Source organism: Echinops telfairi, unplaced genomic scaffold, assembly GCF_000313985.2.
Source record: "Echinops telfairi isolate 266 unplaced genomic scaffold, ASM31398v2 ScPeMD7_1;HRSCAF=3_0, whole genome shotgun sequence".
NCBI lineage: Eukaryota > Metazoa > Chordata > Mammalia > Afrosoricida > Tenrecidae > Echinops > Echinops telfairi.
Window position 1 is genome coordinate 19,501,967 of NW_022103896.1, and position 17,077 is coordinate 19,519,043.

A 17,077-nucleotide genomic window follows, 5' to 3' on the forward strand; every position below is an offset into this window, starting at 1 on the left:
ATGGATGGATGGATGGATGGATGGATGGATGGATGGATTGTGATAAGAGTTGTACGAGCCCCCAATAAAATGATTTTTTTAATGATTTAAAAAACAAAAGTTCATGGGAAATTTCAGGACATTCTTCAATTCCATATTCCCACAAACTTCCTGGAGCCCCCTCAGGTCCTGTTGGGCTTCCCTGACTGCTGCTTACATACACTGCCAAGCTGCTCTCCCTATTCTGTCTAGTCTGAACCCCCTGCTAGAACCTAGGTCGCCCCCGTGGTGACCCTGCTGGGATATGAAATGCCAGAGGGGATGTCATCTTCTAGCCTCGTTGCAGTATTCAGGCCACCACAGCTGGCACCCAGATACAGAAGAAGAAAGGCGATCTGAGAGTGCACAGCAGCGGTGTCCAGCACAGACTGAATGCCATGCTGGTGTCTACAGCCACGTGCTTTCATGCTACTTGGGACCCACGAGGATGCACTTTCTGTGCCTTGAGGAAGGTGAGACTCCATTCAGCATGACCTCATTGCGTCTTCAGAGCAGACCTGTGGAGCACGTATTTTCTTCCCAATGCACAGCTGAAAATATGGAGACGCAGAAACATCGAGTGCCTTGCTCATCAACGACAAGAGAAGAACTCTGATGGTGTCTCTACACGCTAAGCTGTCTTTCCCACTCACCACATTGGCTAAGGCCTACAAGGACTGGACTGGCGACATCAATGCCCTGCACTGACACAGGAGGAGGGACACTTTCCCAAAGCAACCAGCACAAGTCAATCTCCAGCCTCAATGAATCCAGTTGGCTGAATTCAAGCAACAGTTTACCTTTCAGTCAAATCTCTTTCAACAACAAACTGGGGCTAGGTGACATCTGTAGATGACAATCAGTGGCTGACGACTTCTGACAAAGGCAGCTGAGCTGCCCGATGGCCTGTTCCGTGTTATCAATGCTCTAATAAGATTGCCTTCCAGGACTGGGCGGGGGTGGGCAGTGGAAGCGCTCCCAAGAAACAGTAAAGAAAATGTGGTTTCTCAGGCCAGATCCAAGGAACTGGCAGGAGCCAAGAGATGCTGCTTTTTTGCCCGGCCAGTTTAAAAAGTCAATTAAGTGGCACCGCACTGATCATGCTTTAGTGGCAGGAGAAGAATCTATGGGCTGAGACACTGCTGCTCCAGAAACAGGATGAAGGGTCCAGGGCTGGAAACCAGCGCTTACTGGGCCAACACGGGCAAGTGAGCACACCTCTCTGGCCCCTCTTGTTGTGTGTTAACAGGAGAATGACTGAATTTAGTTTACCGGTTTAGGACTGAGGAATTAATAAAATGGTACATGCAGGCTACTTGGCTTGCGTTGGCACCCTACCTCGTGGTCGTCAATATCTTTGGGTGTCTCACTATCAGCTGGCCCTCAGGGGTTTGAAACCACCTTGTTTTTGTCTTCCCTGTTTGTGCACTGCACTGGTAAGTTTGCCTTCAGCCTCATCTTTATGTTGCCAGTAACCCTGTCCCTAGAGGTATTTTCCTACCTCCACCCCTCCCCCTGCCAAGCACCTGAGCAAACAAACTGCAAAGCACCATAAAGCTCTACACCCAAGGAGTGGACTCAGCTTGGCCACCTGGCCCAAATTGGCCATGAGGTTGGCTCCCGAGATAGCCCTGCCCTGGCAGGTCAAGGCTGCAGCTGTGAAGGACAGAGCGTCACCCATGCTGGGGGCCGGGGCCAGTTCCTGTTCACACACAGGCATGTACGCTTGCTGTCAGGTATCTCTGAGTTGATCTTGGACAGGGCGAGCCCACCATGACAGGAGTAGAAATGCCTTCTAAAGTTTTCTTACATACTTTACACCTCTTGTATAATTTATAAAGCAGATTTCAAAATTTGTTGGAAACTTCCACAGCATAAAATGTGTGCTGATATTACAAAGTATTCTTTTAAAACACTGAGGGTTTTTTTGTTTGGTTGGTTTTTGTTATGTTAAAGATGCTTTAATGAAGCTGGAAGTGTTTTTCAGAATGTTTTACACATATAAAGTACATTATTATTATTATTATTATTATTTTATTTATTTTATTAATCATTTTATTGGGGAGCTCCTACAAATCTTATGACAATCCATCATTCAATTGTATTAAGCACACTTGTACATATGTTGCCATCAACATTTCCAAAACATTTAACACTGAGTTTTTTTTTCCTCTGTAATCTCTTCAATCCCCAGGATGCCTGATGGGCACCTCAATGGACATTTATACAAGTTGTCTTATGGGACCCACAGCTTTGCATTCCACAGCTGGCTATCAAGAAATATATGTATATATGGAGATAATGAAAAGTCTCCAAAAAAATGATATAATTCTAGGTCCAAAACTCTCCCATGACCCTGCATAGAACTATATATGAACAATGAAACCAAATAAAATTGTGTTTCAGTTTGTGTGAATTACTTTGTAGAAAGAATTGCGGGCCCTTTAAAAATGGTGCAGTTTTAACACATTTTGCATAATTAAGCTCTTTCCTCTAATGGAATGGTATAGGTTCCCACTTTTCATTTCCTCTTTAGGCTGTAACAACATTTACTTACAAAGACTATGCACTGGAGTCTAGGAGATAGTTTGGGTTCACACAGACAGACACAAATCAGAGGAGTGGTGAGGATAACTATTGTGGGTCTAATGATCAGCCACAAAAAATCCAATGGCTTTGTGTCTTTTGTTTCCGTTGTTGAAAGAAAATTCTCCATAAGACTCTCACTTAGGTAAGTTCTTCTGGAACAAAAGGGCCAATCTGTTTACTAGCCAGTAACATAAAGAAACCCTAGTAGCATTGCTGCCTAAGCATCGGGCTGCTAACGGCAAAGTCAGCAGTTTGAAACCATCAACCTCAGAAACCCAAGGGGACCGGTTCTACTTTCTCCCATAAAGGTGCTATCAGATGAAGTCCAGGCCATGGCTGTGAGTTTAGGTTGTTTGTTTAAGCATAAAGATAATGTGTCCCTCCCAGCCTGAACAGGTTTCTTAGCAAACCATTATCACAGATTCGGACTCCTCAGCCTGGGGGGGGTCCTTTCTGCAGCACCCTGGGCAGCAAATATCCACCCCTAGTCCACCTGCTGCCACCCCATAGGAGCTGGGGCTCCAAAACCGACCTAGGAAAAAGATCCCCCTGACTACCACTATTGCTGTAAGCAACACCCTGTCCTGTGAATCTGACCCCAGGGATCCCTGTCTTCCGTCAGCATCTCTGAAGCAAGGGAGGCAAACTTGTGAACTTCCAGGGGGATTACATCTCAGACTCCTGACAGTGCTTACTCTTTGTTACCCAGCACTACAATCCTCATCACACATGAGGATTGCAAGAGGCAATCACTTTTAAGCCATTTCCCTTGTAATCTCAGGGGATCTTCAAATATACCAAGAAGGCAGGAAATGTTTCACCCCCAGAGTCTCTGAAGTTATAGATGAAGCTGACAACACAATAGGCCAGTACGCTCCATGGGACAAAGCTGCTGCACAAGACACCTTAGAAAACCTTTTTGATGACAGCTTCCAAAACAATAAGAAGTTGTATTTTTGAATAAAAAATGTGAACCCGTGTGCAGAACTCAACATTCTCAGTTCTGAAAGGAACTCTCCTCCTGGAGGTAGAAGAACCCCACTGGTGTTGAGTCGACGCTGACTCACTGACTCTCTTTGGTTTCTGAGAGCGTCAATCTTTAGGGAGCAGCAGCCTCATCGTTCTCCCCCAGAGCAGCTGGTGCGTTTGAGGGGTGGCCCTTGCGGTTAGCAGTCAAACACTGGAGACATTTCCCCTCCACTGTGGCTCTGAGTCCATGCCAGACGCTAATCCCATTTGGAGCTCATGATTCCATCTCCCAAATGGTTTTAATTATGCCTACTGAGTCTAAGTCACAGAGCTGTACTGCGGACCCAACAAATTAACCCAGAAAATGCTTTGTAACTCCTAAAGCGCACCCGCTGCCATGGAGTCTATGCGGACTCACAGGGATCCCGTAGGACAGGGTAGAACTGCCCCCCCTGCGTTTCTAAGACTGTCACTCCACAGGAGGAGAGAGCCTCATCTTTCTCCCCTAAGAGGCAAGACCAGGTGAATCTCTGGCAACTGTTGCCTGCCAGTAAAAGCAAGCTCTTTCAGGGAACGAGCACAGCAAGTAGATCCTTTGTTCATTCAACAAATATTTGTTGTACCAGGCCCGGGGAGGGAGCGGGAGAAAGGTCCCGGGGCAAATGGCAGAGAAACCTGATCAGATAAAATACACAGAGGGCTTCGCCCCTTTGGATAGGGCTTCTCCCTTCCCTTTCTCATCAGGCCAGTGGATAAGAGACTTGAAAGGAGTCGGTGACCCTCAGCAGATTTTGGGCCTTGTAAATCAATTCTTTCATGCGGTGGAAAAGCCCCAAGCAGGACAGACAATTCTTGGCTGCTTAGGAAAGCCAGAATCTTGCAGCCTTAAACTGAGACTACACTCTATAGGAAGACTCTGATAGTGACCCACTAGGTCAGAGTAGAACTGCCCCTGTGAGTTTTCGAAAGTGTAACTCTTTGGGGGAGTAGAAAATCCTCTCTTTCTCCCACTGAGCAGCTGGTGGTTTTGAACTTCTGACCTGGAGGTTAGCAGCCCAATGAATAACCACTACAACAGGGCTCCTTATAATCTACAGGAGCCAGACCTAAAAACCAAGAAAGTGTTTGCTACTGAGATATCTGGCTCATGGAAACTGGTGTATGTTAGCAAGAGGAATGAATCTATAAGGTGTGCCTGGGTGTAATCTTTAAGGAAGCAGACCTCAAGGCCTTTCTTCTGGACAGGTTTGAATCACAGCAATCTTTAGCTGAGTAACCAACCTACTGCCATCCACTCAATTCCAACACATCGTGGCCTGAGGTCTTGTGAATCCTACTGGAGCAAAAAGCCTCATCAGTCTTCATCAGCATGGATACTGAGTTTGAACTGCTAACCTTGCAGTTACTGGCGCAACGCTGACCCAACAGTACGACCAGGCTCCCTGGAGGAGAGTAGACCTGTGCATATAGTTTGAACCCCCTAAGGACCTCAGAACGTAGGTGAGGCTTCGCTCCATGTAAAGACCGAAGAGAATTTAGGATTAATTAGTCTCCTCTCTTAACTGTGCAGGTGAGGTGCAGATTTACATTCTGAAGATTATCAAGGTAAGCACTTGAACCTCAAACTTGTCTTCTCACAGTGAATCCTGTGTGCCAGTTTATGGAGCATTTGACAACCCTGAGCTCAACCCTTTGTCTTCTTTTAAAAGGCCCTATTCTTTTTGAAAGATAATCAACCGTGCTGTTTAGAACAAACATCCCAAACCTCTTCCGCCATCTGAAGACTCAAGGTTGTTTTCTGAAGCAGAAATTAGTCTCCTTGCCCAAAACCCAACCCGTTGCTGCGGGGTCGGCTTCCACCCACAGCCACCCCACTTGTACCCACGTAGAATGGGGCCGCAGGGGACTCTGTCCTCTCTGTCTGAACGCTAACTGGGTCAAGGTGCTGCCCAGGGCTTTTGCGGCTGTGCCCTTTCAGAAGCAAGGCACCAGGCCTTTCTTCTCAAGTGCCTCCGGGTAGTTTCAAACTGCTGACCTTTTCTGTTGCAAAGGCTTTCTTTGAAAACTAAACACTGTACTCTTGGGGCGAATGGTATTATGAGCATGTGTGCATGGCTGGGGCACTTGTGAGAGGAGAATGGTATGCCGCGGCCCCCACCCCCACCCCAGGCCTTTTCCTTAGCATCCTGAGTCTCTGGAGTGGCCTTCATGAGCGCTGGTGGAGCAGGCGGGGAAGCACACTGCCCTGAGCATTCTCAGAATTCCTCAGGATGCCCAGGGCTGCACGCAGCCTCCTGCTAGCTCTGCCACAAAGCTGCCTGCAGAGAGGAGCCACAGTGCTCACACTGGGTACTTACTCGAAGGCAGCCCCACCCTGGGCACTTTGTACACGGCAGCTGCTTTATTCCCCAAGAAGTCCACCAGGCTGGTCTAACCTGCACCTCCATTTCCTCGATGGGCTAGCAGAGGCAGGACTAGGGGGAAGCCACTTGCTTTTGGTACAAGGTCAAGATTCATACCCAGGCAGCTTGGCTTGTGGGCTCCTGCCTCTTAACCACGTCACCAGACTGTCTCTAAAAAGCACATGATGAAACAAACAGGAGGGGTCATTTAGTGACTGTGTTGGTCATCACTGACAGAAGCGCTAACATTTCTGAAGCTCTCACTTTGAGCCAAGCATGGTGCGTAGCAGCCACCGTACAGGTATGCTATCTTCCTCAATCTCCCTCGACATGGCCTTCCCAGATGGGCCCCAGGCTCATGTCCATGAGCCACTGCAGCTCTGAGAAGTGCGGCCGCCTCCCCATGCAGGGGACAAGCCGGTTGTGAATAGGAACTGAAACACAGGGCTTTGTGGGACGCCACGTCATGATTTGTGTCCCCCACTCCCTTGTAACTCCCTTTATGCTGGGGAGCCCAGATGGCCAGCTTCTGGCCTCTGAACTAGCATTTGCTTGAGGGTCCGATTCAAAGAGGCTGCAGGGGCATTGGAATTTTAGTTCAGAGCTCATTGGACTTGGACTTTTAGCCACAGCTCCGCCTTACTACAAAGCAGGCGAAGACATCACTTGGGTTAGAAAGGCAGGGCTCCCATGAATCCAGCACGGCTCAGCAAAGCCTCTGCCAGAAACCGCAGTTTCACAATGTAAAGCTATTAATAATGGAGCCAGCCAGCAAGCGAGGAGACCAAAGGAAATATTGACAGTGCGGTCCACACCTCCCTCCACCCCCCCACCCCAGTAGGTGGAAGGTTATGGCACAAGCAGCAGCCTCAGCGTGTGCCACCTCCTCTCGCCTCTGTCCCTCAGAGGCTGCTGTGTCGTCGCCGTGCATAAATCATCAGACTGCTTGGGTCCCAGCTGCTCCTTCTCAAAGTGGGGGCACTAGCTGACACCCTGTTTATGTTGTACGGAGGTTCGGATGAGATCATCTAGATCAGCAGTTCTCAACCTGCGGGTCGCGACCCCTTTGGGGGTCGAACGACCCTTTCAGGGGTCACCCAATTCACAACAGTAGCAAAATTACAGTTATGAAGTAGCAACAAAAATAATTTTATGGTTGGGAGGTCCCCACCACATGAGGAACTGTATTAAAGGATCACGGCATTAGGAAGGTTGAGAATCACTGATCTAGTGCAAGGGTTTTGACCAACTTCATTTAGAACTAAAAGGTGCGGTAGCTCCCATCAGACTCCACTCTAGGCTATCCTGAAGATTCACCATGAGGGTAGATCTTGTTTCCAATGTCTACTCTAAAACTTCTGAGCTATTTGCAGGGAATTTAATACCCTGGTATCTTATATAATCCATGTTACATTTGAAAATAAACTTTTTTTTTTTTTTTAAGTAAACATTGACTTTACTCATTTCCTCTCCACTGGGGGAACCGACAAGGGCATACTAAAAGCCTAGGGGCAACAAGCTTGGGCTCTGACCTCCTGGGTTCAGATCCCTATTTAATGACTCAGCACTGAGGAGATCTTGGACAAGAAATTTAACCTCTCCCACATTTCCCTCCCCGGTAACATGGGGACAAGAATAGCATGTAAGGGTTGTTAGGATGAAATATCTGATACCGACTCAGCAAAAACAAAACAAAACAAAAAAACCTCACTGCTATTATTGAGTCAATTCCAACTCAACTAACATTATCCGCCATTAAAATCTCAAACAGAGCACATCAAAAGAGAGCAAGGCTTTCTTTCCCAAATATTAGAAATAGCCAAAATTAGGGTTTGAGGTCAACTATGCAGGGATTAAGAACCTTTAATATTTAAAATTAACTCAACTATTCACTTGCTAATGTGATAAGAAAAGGTGCCCCAAAACATACAAACTACTAGGATATGCCAAGATGAATGGAAAAGCGAGCCTAGAAAATACATATCGAATTCAGCGGCTCCACTAGACATACATGATCAAGCAGCTTCCATTGAGCTGCTGCTTCCAAGGGCCCCAGAGTGTGTTCCACGCATGTTCCAGCCACGGGAAGCTGGTTGTCCGGGCTGCAGCTCGGCCATCCACGGTTAGTGCTTGCAGCCTTTTCCCAGGGCTACTTTTTTTTTTCCCCCCCAGGGCTACTTTTACAAGCATTCTGAATAAATCGATGGACTTGGAAAGCGGAACACTGAATGTTAATGGTTAGAAAGTCAACTCCACCCAGGAAAGCAGAGAGATATTGATCAACTTGTCTGGGGATCTGTTCATTGTTTACAGCAAATATTTACCACCTGCAATCGCCCAGGCATGCGTTCAGTCACAGGAGAGACAGTAAGCCAGAGGAGAAGGCAGCCCCCCGACTCTTAGGTTGTTTCTAAATGGGGCAAATAGTTCGCTCCCTGTGCTCGGTTGCTAACCAGAAGGTGGGGCACAGAACTGCTTCAGACAAAAAGACCAGGTGATGGACTTCCACACCAAGATCAGCCAACGAAACTTCTGCGGAGCGTGGTGCTCATCTGACACACTACTTGGAGCTGACTCAATGGCCATGGCTTTTTTTCTCTCATTTTTGTTTCTTACTCGGATGGAGTCGAAGCTGGCTCAAAGCAGCCCCTGCGGGGTTCTGAGACTGTGACTGTCGACGAGAATGGAGAGCCCTGTCTTTCTCCTGCAGAGCGGCTAGTGGTCTCGAATTGCCGACCTTGCGGATCTCAGCCCGGTGCGTGACTACCACACTACCCGGGCTCCTAACTCGAATGTTGTTTAGAGTCTATTATAGGAAATGGTCAGAGAAGAAATTTTAATACAACTCTGTAATGGGATAAACATGTAAGGGCATCCCCAAACTAATAAAAAGAAGGGGAGGGGGGTTCCAGAGAAGGTTGCATTTCGTGTGACGTCAAGAGAGGTCAGAGTGAGTGTATCGCCCGGAAGATCTCCCTACCCAACGTACGAGGGAACTTCAAAAAAGTCTGTGGAAAGATTCCCATTTTCCCCAGGAACTCGCTGAAACACCCACCAGGTGTTGTCAATCCCAGCCCCTCTGCCTGTGGCCACACGTCCACATTTGGGAAGAGGTTGTCTTCCTTATGTTAATGAGGGAGGACTTGTGTAGGGCATATCTTAAGTCAACTTCGTCTGAGATGCAAAAGAGGTTAAACAGAGCAGCAGAGGAGAGGTGTGGCGCGGAGAGGCTCCGCACTACAGGGAATGCACGCAGGAGCAGAAGTTCAGAGAGACCAGGACTCTCCTCCAGAGCCCACAGAGAGAGCACCTGCCCCCAGAGCTGCCCCCTACACTCAGACTTCCAGCCTCCTAAACTGCGAGGAAATAAAATTTTGTTTGTGGTACGTCTGTTATTCCACTCGCATTGCGTGCCATTTTCCACGAACGACTGAGAGCTATGGAAAGACAAAGAGCGACTGCAGGGGCCTTCCAGACAGAAGGCACAGGGGCTGGGAACCACACATCGGACTGCCCCTCCCCAATATACGTCAAACAAGATCCTCAATTCACCCTCAGACAGGAAAACCCTCTATCGCCTAGCCCCAACCCATCTCCTGCTGTTCTCCCACCACGCCCCGCCCTCCAAGCACGCTGGTCTTCTAACCATCCTTACATATGCCCCCCACAGTCCCACCTCAAAGCCCTGGCTTCTTCCGCTTGCTCTTCCTGCAATCCTCTTTCCAGACACCTGAACAGAGTCAGGTCTCGGCTCACAAGTCACTCTGGGACACGGCGCTAAGGCTCACATACTTGACACCGTTCATTCTTGTAATTCCCACAGCAGCTGTAGACGGTCAACATTCTGACTATTTCCATTTCCCCGAGGAGGACACCGAGGTTTAAGAAGGGAAAGCATCATGGTCAGAGTACAAACCAGGCACAGCTCCAAAGTCTGGAATCCCAGTCATCTGATCACCTGCTCCCAGCCCGCCCCCCGCCCCCCATAAAACAACAACAGAAACCTCACAGCCATCGAGTCACTGCCAGCTCACAGAGACCCCCGTGGACCAAGTGGAACTGCCCCTCTGGATTTCTGAGACTGTAAATCATTTTTAGAGTAGAGCCTCATCTTTCTCTTGTGGGGGGGGGGCTGGTGGTTTCGAATGTCTGACCTTGTGGTTAACAGCCCAATGTATAACCCCCCACGCCACCAAGGCTAACACCCTCAGCATAGTGGCTCATGTATGTGAACGATAAGCAAGTTTTCACTCCTGCAAGTCTGAAGAGCAACCAGAGTTAGGGAAGGGGTCCCACTGCTCATTCCCCTCCTGCTCAAATGTTGCACTGTTAAAATGGTGCAGGGACAGAGGCGCCTGACCTTCTCTAACTTCATGAGGCAGGGAGGAGGATCAAGACCAACAGCCCGAGGCTGATGCCTAGGAGGTAGAGGTCAGACATGTCTCCACTCTCCATCCTACTTAGCAGTTCTGATGCCAATCAGCCCTTCCACACTATTCTCTCCTTCTTTACTGAGTTGGCTACTTCTCTGCAATGGCCACACACAACTCAAACAAACACTCAAAATTATGGGGTTTATTAGGAAAATTATAGGTCACAATTCAGGTTCAGGAATACTCAGGATACAGCTCTTTAATCTTTGGAGCTGTGATGCAGGCAGGTCTCAGTCTCTCTGTCTTTCTCCGTCTGCCCCTCCGCTACTCAGCTTGACCTCTGCTCTGCTCATGCAAGTGTTAAAAAGATCTTGTAGCCGATATTAAGGGCTAAAGTCGAAGGCAAATGTTTTGAGAATGATGAGGGCAACAAATGTACAAATGTGCTTGACAAAATGAATATATGTATGGATTGTGATAAGAATTGTACGAGCCCCCAATAAAATGATTTTTAAAAAAAGATCTTGTAGCTCTGACAGTAAGTGCCCAGAGGCACCCCACTCGGCCAGAAAGTCTTGACCCAAAAGCACGCAGTTCTAGTTCCACATTTTCACAAAATTAACACTATCACGTGCCCTGGGTGCCCTACTCTGCCTGCATGCATCCGGCCCAAAGGCACACAGCTTTCTCTCTGGGAGCTGGCACCCGCCAGTCTCCTGGTTCCTGCCATCGCTCGCTGCCTTCCATGTCTTCATGGTCTAGCAGATTCCCAGCACAGAGATCCCCTCCTCTCTTCCTGGCTCTTCCTCCATGGTGGTCCTGAGTGCCCTTTCAGTCTCTGGGATAGCGTGGCTGACTGTAAGACTAGCAGGATAGAAAAGCTGGCCAATTCCCTGGCTCCAGGCCCATCTATCTTATTTGCATGATCCCACTCTCAGCAAGGGTGCCATGTATCTTATTTACATAATTAGCACGCTTTCCAACCCCCTTGGTGGGCATAAGCTTTGTATTTGCATTTGTTGAGAACTATAATTAGTAAGAGGTTGGGGGAAGTGACAAGGGCTAGGGGGACATGTGAAGTGATTCACTGTACCAGAATTGACGTGGGAGGTGGAGAGTACAAAAAGCAAACAAAGAAACAAGCAAACAAACAAAAACAGGCAAAGGAGACTGACAAAAAGAAGGGTCCAAAGCCACCCCTACTCCTCTCTCCAAAAGGGCTGAAAAAAGGTCATTCCTCTTACACAACCTGCTGCTCTTTGAAGTCTGCTCACTACTTATCCCTTGACCTGACCCTGAACTTCCCGTGCACCAGACACAACTTCTCTAGCTATTTCCCAAAACCAAACCGGCTTGTTTTATGACAAGAGCATTTAAAGAGGAGAAGGGCATCCATACCACGGTGGCAAACACTTGGCTCCGCCCTTCTGTTTTCATGCCTGGAGTTTGGTTCAGTTGGCTTCAATACAGAAAAAAACACTTAAATAGATTCTTTATTAAGAACCTTAGGGAATTAACTTTATTTCTGGCAATGAGCAAAGCAAATGATAGTTTCCTCATATTAAAAACAACAGTTATGTAATCAAGGAACAGCCAGGCTGAAACCATCAGAAGCTCAGACTGAAAGAGCCCTGCTCCTGTCTACAAGTCAAGGTCATCGTCAGGCGATACCATGGGAACGTACTTCTCATAGAGCCTCTGTCCTCTCATGAAGGCCTTCACTTCGTTGTCCAAAGGGAAGGTGCCATCATCCTTTCGAAAGCGGTAGAAGAGTTTGACATCCTTGAATTCCTTATGTTCATCACACACTGCAACACAACATACACAGAACATACAGTGAGCAGGAGGTGGGGTTCGGGGTCACTCGTACTTACTCAAGTGAAAGGAGATGCTAATTAGGAACAATTTTTCAACAGCTCGCTTTTCAAGCACATAGATCCTTCTGTTAGTTCATACATATCTACTTATGCATATATAGAAAACCTAAAACAGAATTGAGTGCTAGACAGTGTTGTTAACTAGAGTCAGCTATCATCATCATCATCCTCTATTAAGAGAGTCATAAAAGTCAATTCAATCCACACACAACTTTCTTGAGCCTCGTATTGGGACAGGCATTGGTTTAAAAAAAAATCAATCTAGCGATAAAAAGAGAAATGTCCCCACGCCATGACAATATGATGTGATGAGAAGAAAAGCCACCTCAGAGGCCTAAAGGAGGAGTGCAAGCTGGGCGACAACAGGGAGACAGGGCATCCCCAATCCAGAGAACAATGCAAGCACCCAGGCCTTGGCTGCGGTCTAAGACTTCAACGGAACATGCTCTTGAACATTCATTGCCTTATAAGCAACAGCAACAGTTCTGAAACCGGCTCTATGCCCGCAGCTTTGAAGCCTGGATAAGCAGCACGGCTAAGGGGGCGTGACAGCATGCCCATACATGGACTATTGTAGGCAGTGAAAGTGAACTGGGGACCCTAACACCAGGGGCTGATCAAGGGGCAAAGAACACATGCTTCTCAAGAAAGTATGCAAAGTCATGCCACACATGGTTTCGAGATGCATACCCAGAAAGTAAACGGATGAGGAAGAAATACATTAAAATAAACACAAATAACCCTTGGAGGAGAAGAGGGGGATGTGATTGAGTTGAAGTACGAGGGAGGTCACACCGTAATGATTTCCTATTTCATAAATGTGTAGGTTGCTGTCAGGAATAGAAGGGTCCTTCATTTCCTCTCCAGTCACCTTGACCGCCACTCACTCACCGTGATGAATAATGCCCCGGTCTGCTAGCTTCTGCATGAGTTTGATTGCCGTCTCTCGGTCGGAAGCCTCCTTGTGCTCGATCAGCCAGTCGATCAGTTCTTTGGCCACAAAGCAGTTGGGGTAGGTTTTCAGATGATGCCGTCTGTCTTTGATCACCTTTTCTTCGTGGAGCCGGAGCCTGGAAAGAAAACGTAGCAATCACTTTAGCAAGACCGACGACAACACAACTATGCCACCCATTCCAGGGAGTGGGAACAAGATGGAAACTCAGAATGGACCAGGGTGCCATTAAAGTAGCCTCTGACAGTTGGTAACGTCCGTCCCATCACAACGCAGAGCCTCCACACAGTCATGCTAACCTCAGACCCAGAAACGTGGGGGGAATAACCTCAGCCAACTACGAGCTCCCAAGCCACCCAAGGGGATGAGAAAACCTCTCCCACGACCCGTCCCCGCCTCATCCCTTCCTCTTCTCTCTCTAGCCGTGCAGTTATTGATTCCAGCGTCCAAAACAGGCAACCTGTAGAAGCCGGCTTTTCTCCATCACAGATGGCTCAGGGTCCAGCATACTTGCACATGCATTCATTCATCTAACAGAGATTTATTGAGCATCTACTATAAGCCTATTAAGTATTGTTCCAGGTACTAGAGACGCGGTTCAGAAGATATGCCCAGCTCCTTGCCTCTGTGGGGCTTGCATCCCAGCAGAGGGAACCGAGGCTGACCTTCCCATGGGGCTAGCTCGCTTCTGGGTTCTGCTCTGATTGCTTTAGGTAGGTTGATTCTGAGGATCACCACCGCCTCACCCGGAAGCTATGTCCATTTGGATGGGAGGGAACACTAAAGGACCATAAGCATCTCGCTATCCAAGGCTCTACGACCTTCCGCCCTGACCTCTGGCCTCTTCTCAAAGTTCCTCCATCCTTCTCCACCTCCCCACCACAAGCACGCCCGCCTGGCACGATGGACACACCAAACTCGCCTCCATTTCCAGAGCATGCCGCCTCCTACCAGGCCTCTGCTCCAGATGCTACTTAAAACAACTTCAATGGAAAACTCCCCCCTTTTGCCATCAATGATGAGAATAGCTCTACTGGTCCTTCCATGGGCCACTTTAAGCAATACCTCCATTTAAAATTGTCCTAGCCTCCCATGGTTTTAAAAAAAATAAGGTCCTGTTCTCCCAGCCTGGACTACTGTCCTTTGTGAATTGCTCATGCCCATCAGGGTGCTACAGAACAAGGGCATCCCGCTTGGCCGAGTACAGGGGCAGCAAAAACCAGGAAGGCCCTCAAGGAGATGGCCTCAATGGAATGGCACGACACAGTGGCCGCCACAATGGGCTTGGTTATGGGAACAATCGTGAGGAGGTTGCCCGACCAGGCAGTGTGTCCTTCTGTGCCACATAGAGTCACTATGGGTGGGAATCGACTCTAACAACAACAACGCAGGAGGGTTGCTTATTTACAGCCATATAACAGCACATGATAGGACAAGATCCCTATGAATGTGGAAACGAATTCAGGTGCGCTGCACACTCGGCATTGTGAGAGGCCAGGGCCAGAATACCGAACCACCACCTAGTCTGAATTCATCCGCCAAGGGCACAGGCTAGAATGACCCTTTATCCCTGCTGCCCTTTCCACCCCCCACACTCAGGAATTTAAATACAAAAGCCCCCTTCCCATCATTCATCCCGAACAAGCGTCAAGGTGATTTTGTCCAGTCCGGCTAAGGAGCTGCTGAAATTGCATCAGCCAGCTTCCTCTCCCCACCCTAGCAGAACAAACATGACTTGGCGGGTGTTAAGAATACCTACAAAATCGGAGATAAGAAGTGTAGAAATTGTTCTCTTGTAAAATTAAAAAATAGCCTACAGAGAACTGCAGAGGACTGTAGAGCTCAAGGGAGAAAGAGGGAGAGTGAAAGGACATATTCTCATTTAAAAACAGCGTCACAAATTTCAGCCAAAGTACACACTTCAGTTTAAAAACACAGCTAGCCAAGCCATGGGGCCGGCAGTGTGGGCCTGGAACGATGGTGCTGACATCGATGTGCGTTAAGCCAGCGCTGCTGTCCTGACCAGATGTACTGTCTCCACCAGCTTCAGTCCTTGGGGATCGAGGGACCAGGGAAAAGCAGGCTGGTCCCCCAGCCTTAAAAGATGAGTTTGCAGGCAGGAAAAGAAAAGCCTCACACCTCGTATTCCTTTGTAATGTTTTCTCTGGTTTCCTTTGTTAAGCTTTTTATTATCAAAACAATGTATGCTGAGGCTGTAAAGGCACCCCAGTAGCGAAGTGGTTAAAGTGCTCAGTTATGTTAGGACATACCCCCCCCCCCACCCCGACTCCAGCCCCTACCCCAGCTGCTCCCTGGGAGAAAGCTCCTGCAGTGTGTGTCTGTACTGATTTAAAGGCTTGGAAATTCTATGGGTCTACTCTGTTGTACAGGGTCACTGTGAGTCAGAATTGACAAGGTGCCCATGAGTTTCAGTTTGAGGGTTTTGTTTATTTAGATAGCAGGAAAAATGTTAATAGATAACAAATGAAAATTTAAAGTCTCCTTCAAGGTTCACATGAATGAGCAATTATTGACACTAAGTAAGTGGTGATGAATTGATTATCGGTGACACGCGGAGACAGCAAATAGACGTTTGGTGCACTTTGGTGTATCTTTGAAATTCTCTTCTGCCGCCACTTTGCACAGGGACGCACATGACAGTTGGTAAGGTGTATGTGCAAAAATGGTCCACAGACATATTTATGGGTATATGTGCATAGATATATTTCTTTTACACAAGACAGGATCAAAATATACATTTAGCTTCAAGAAAATGTTTGAATTCTCTCCTCCGACTAAGAGCCATAGACTCAATACGGATGTAATCGAAAGGAAAGGCACAGAGATGCTCGGTGTAAACAAACTGAATGTGGTCGGGCGGAGCGGAAGGAATCAACCGATCTCTCACACACACTGCACCAGGGCCCCGCAGTGGGTGGTGTCGATCTCTCACACACACTGCAGCAGGGCCCCGCAGTGGGTGGTGTCGATCTCTCACACACACTGCAGCAGGGCCCCGCAGTGGGTGGTGTCGATCTCTCACACACACTGCAGTAGGACCCCGCAGTGGGTGGTGACGTCAACTGTCCCACCAGCAAGACTCCTTGTCAGGAGGGTTGTGAAGGATGACGGATTCAGGAACGAGACAGAGTCATGCAGTCCATGCAGAGCCCTTCCCGGGCTCTTGTCAAGTCGGTTCAACGTCCCACGTCTGCTGTGGGCAGCATCTCAAGGAACAGAGATGGCAAACACACCTAGGAAGGGAGAAATGTGCAATTCCAAGTCCCATGCTCCATCTCTGACGCCAAGATGGAGTTTGGCAGACACGATCACATTACTGTCTGTCGTCCATCAGAATGGAGACATACGTGCTTGGCGCTGACCCTAACAGCATTCCTGAGAACCAGGAAGGCATCGCCATAGGCATTTGGCAGATAAGGAAGCCAGCTCGCTCAGACGAATTAAAAGGACTTGCTGTTGTAGATGGGGGCTTTGGAGTCTGTTCCAACTCACAGCAACCGTATGTACGTACATATGTACACAAAACACCCCCAGGGCTCCTGCCCAGAGGCCCAAGGTCGTCTATTGTTAGGTGTCGCCAAGCAGGTTCCAGGGCAAGTGACTTCTGTACCCCAGAACGAAATACTTCCCAATCCTGCGTCGTCTTCACAGTGTTTGCTATGGTTGATCCCATCGTTGGGGCCACTGGCTCAGTCCATCTTGCAGAGGGTTCACGGTCATTGTGGGCTGACCCTCTACTTTACCAGGCATGATGTCCTTTCTCCAGGGCTTTGATCCTTGTTCACATTTGTCTTTAAATATTAAAGGAATTAATTTTTATTTCTGCCCTTAATTTCACTTTTTGTTTCCAGTGTTGCTTTATATATCATTTCCCCC

General features: G+C 48.1%; 1 protein-coding gene across 1 annotated transcript in view; it reads right to left on the minus strand.

Moving 5' to 3' along the window:
• The window catches only part of DEPTOR (DEP domain containing MTOR interacting protein), a 139,777-nt gene that overhangs the window by 80,788 nt on the left and 41,912 nt on the right, over positions 1-17,077 (minus strand). The window contains exons 2-3 of the mRNA XM_004697413.3: positions 13,120-13,298; positions 12,036-12,159 (exon numbers count right to left, since the gene is read on the minus strand). Coding sequence (XP_004697470.1) covers positions 12,036-12,159; positions 13,120-13,298 — 303 coding nt within the window. The remainder of the gene's footprint in view (positions 1-12,035; positions 12,160-13,119; positions 13,299-17,077) is intronic.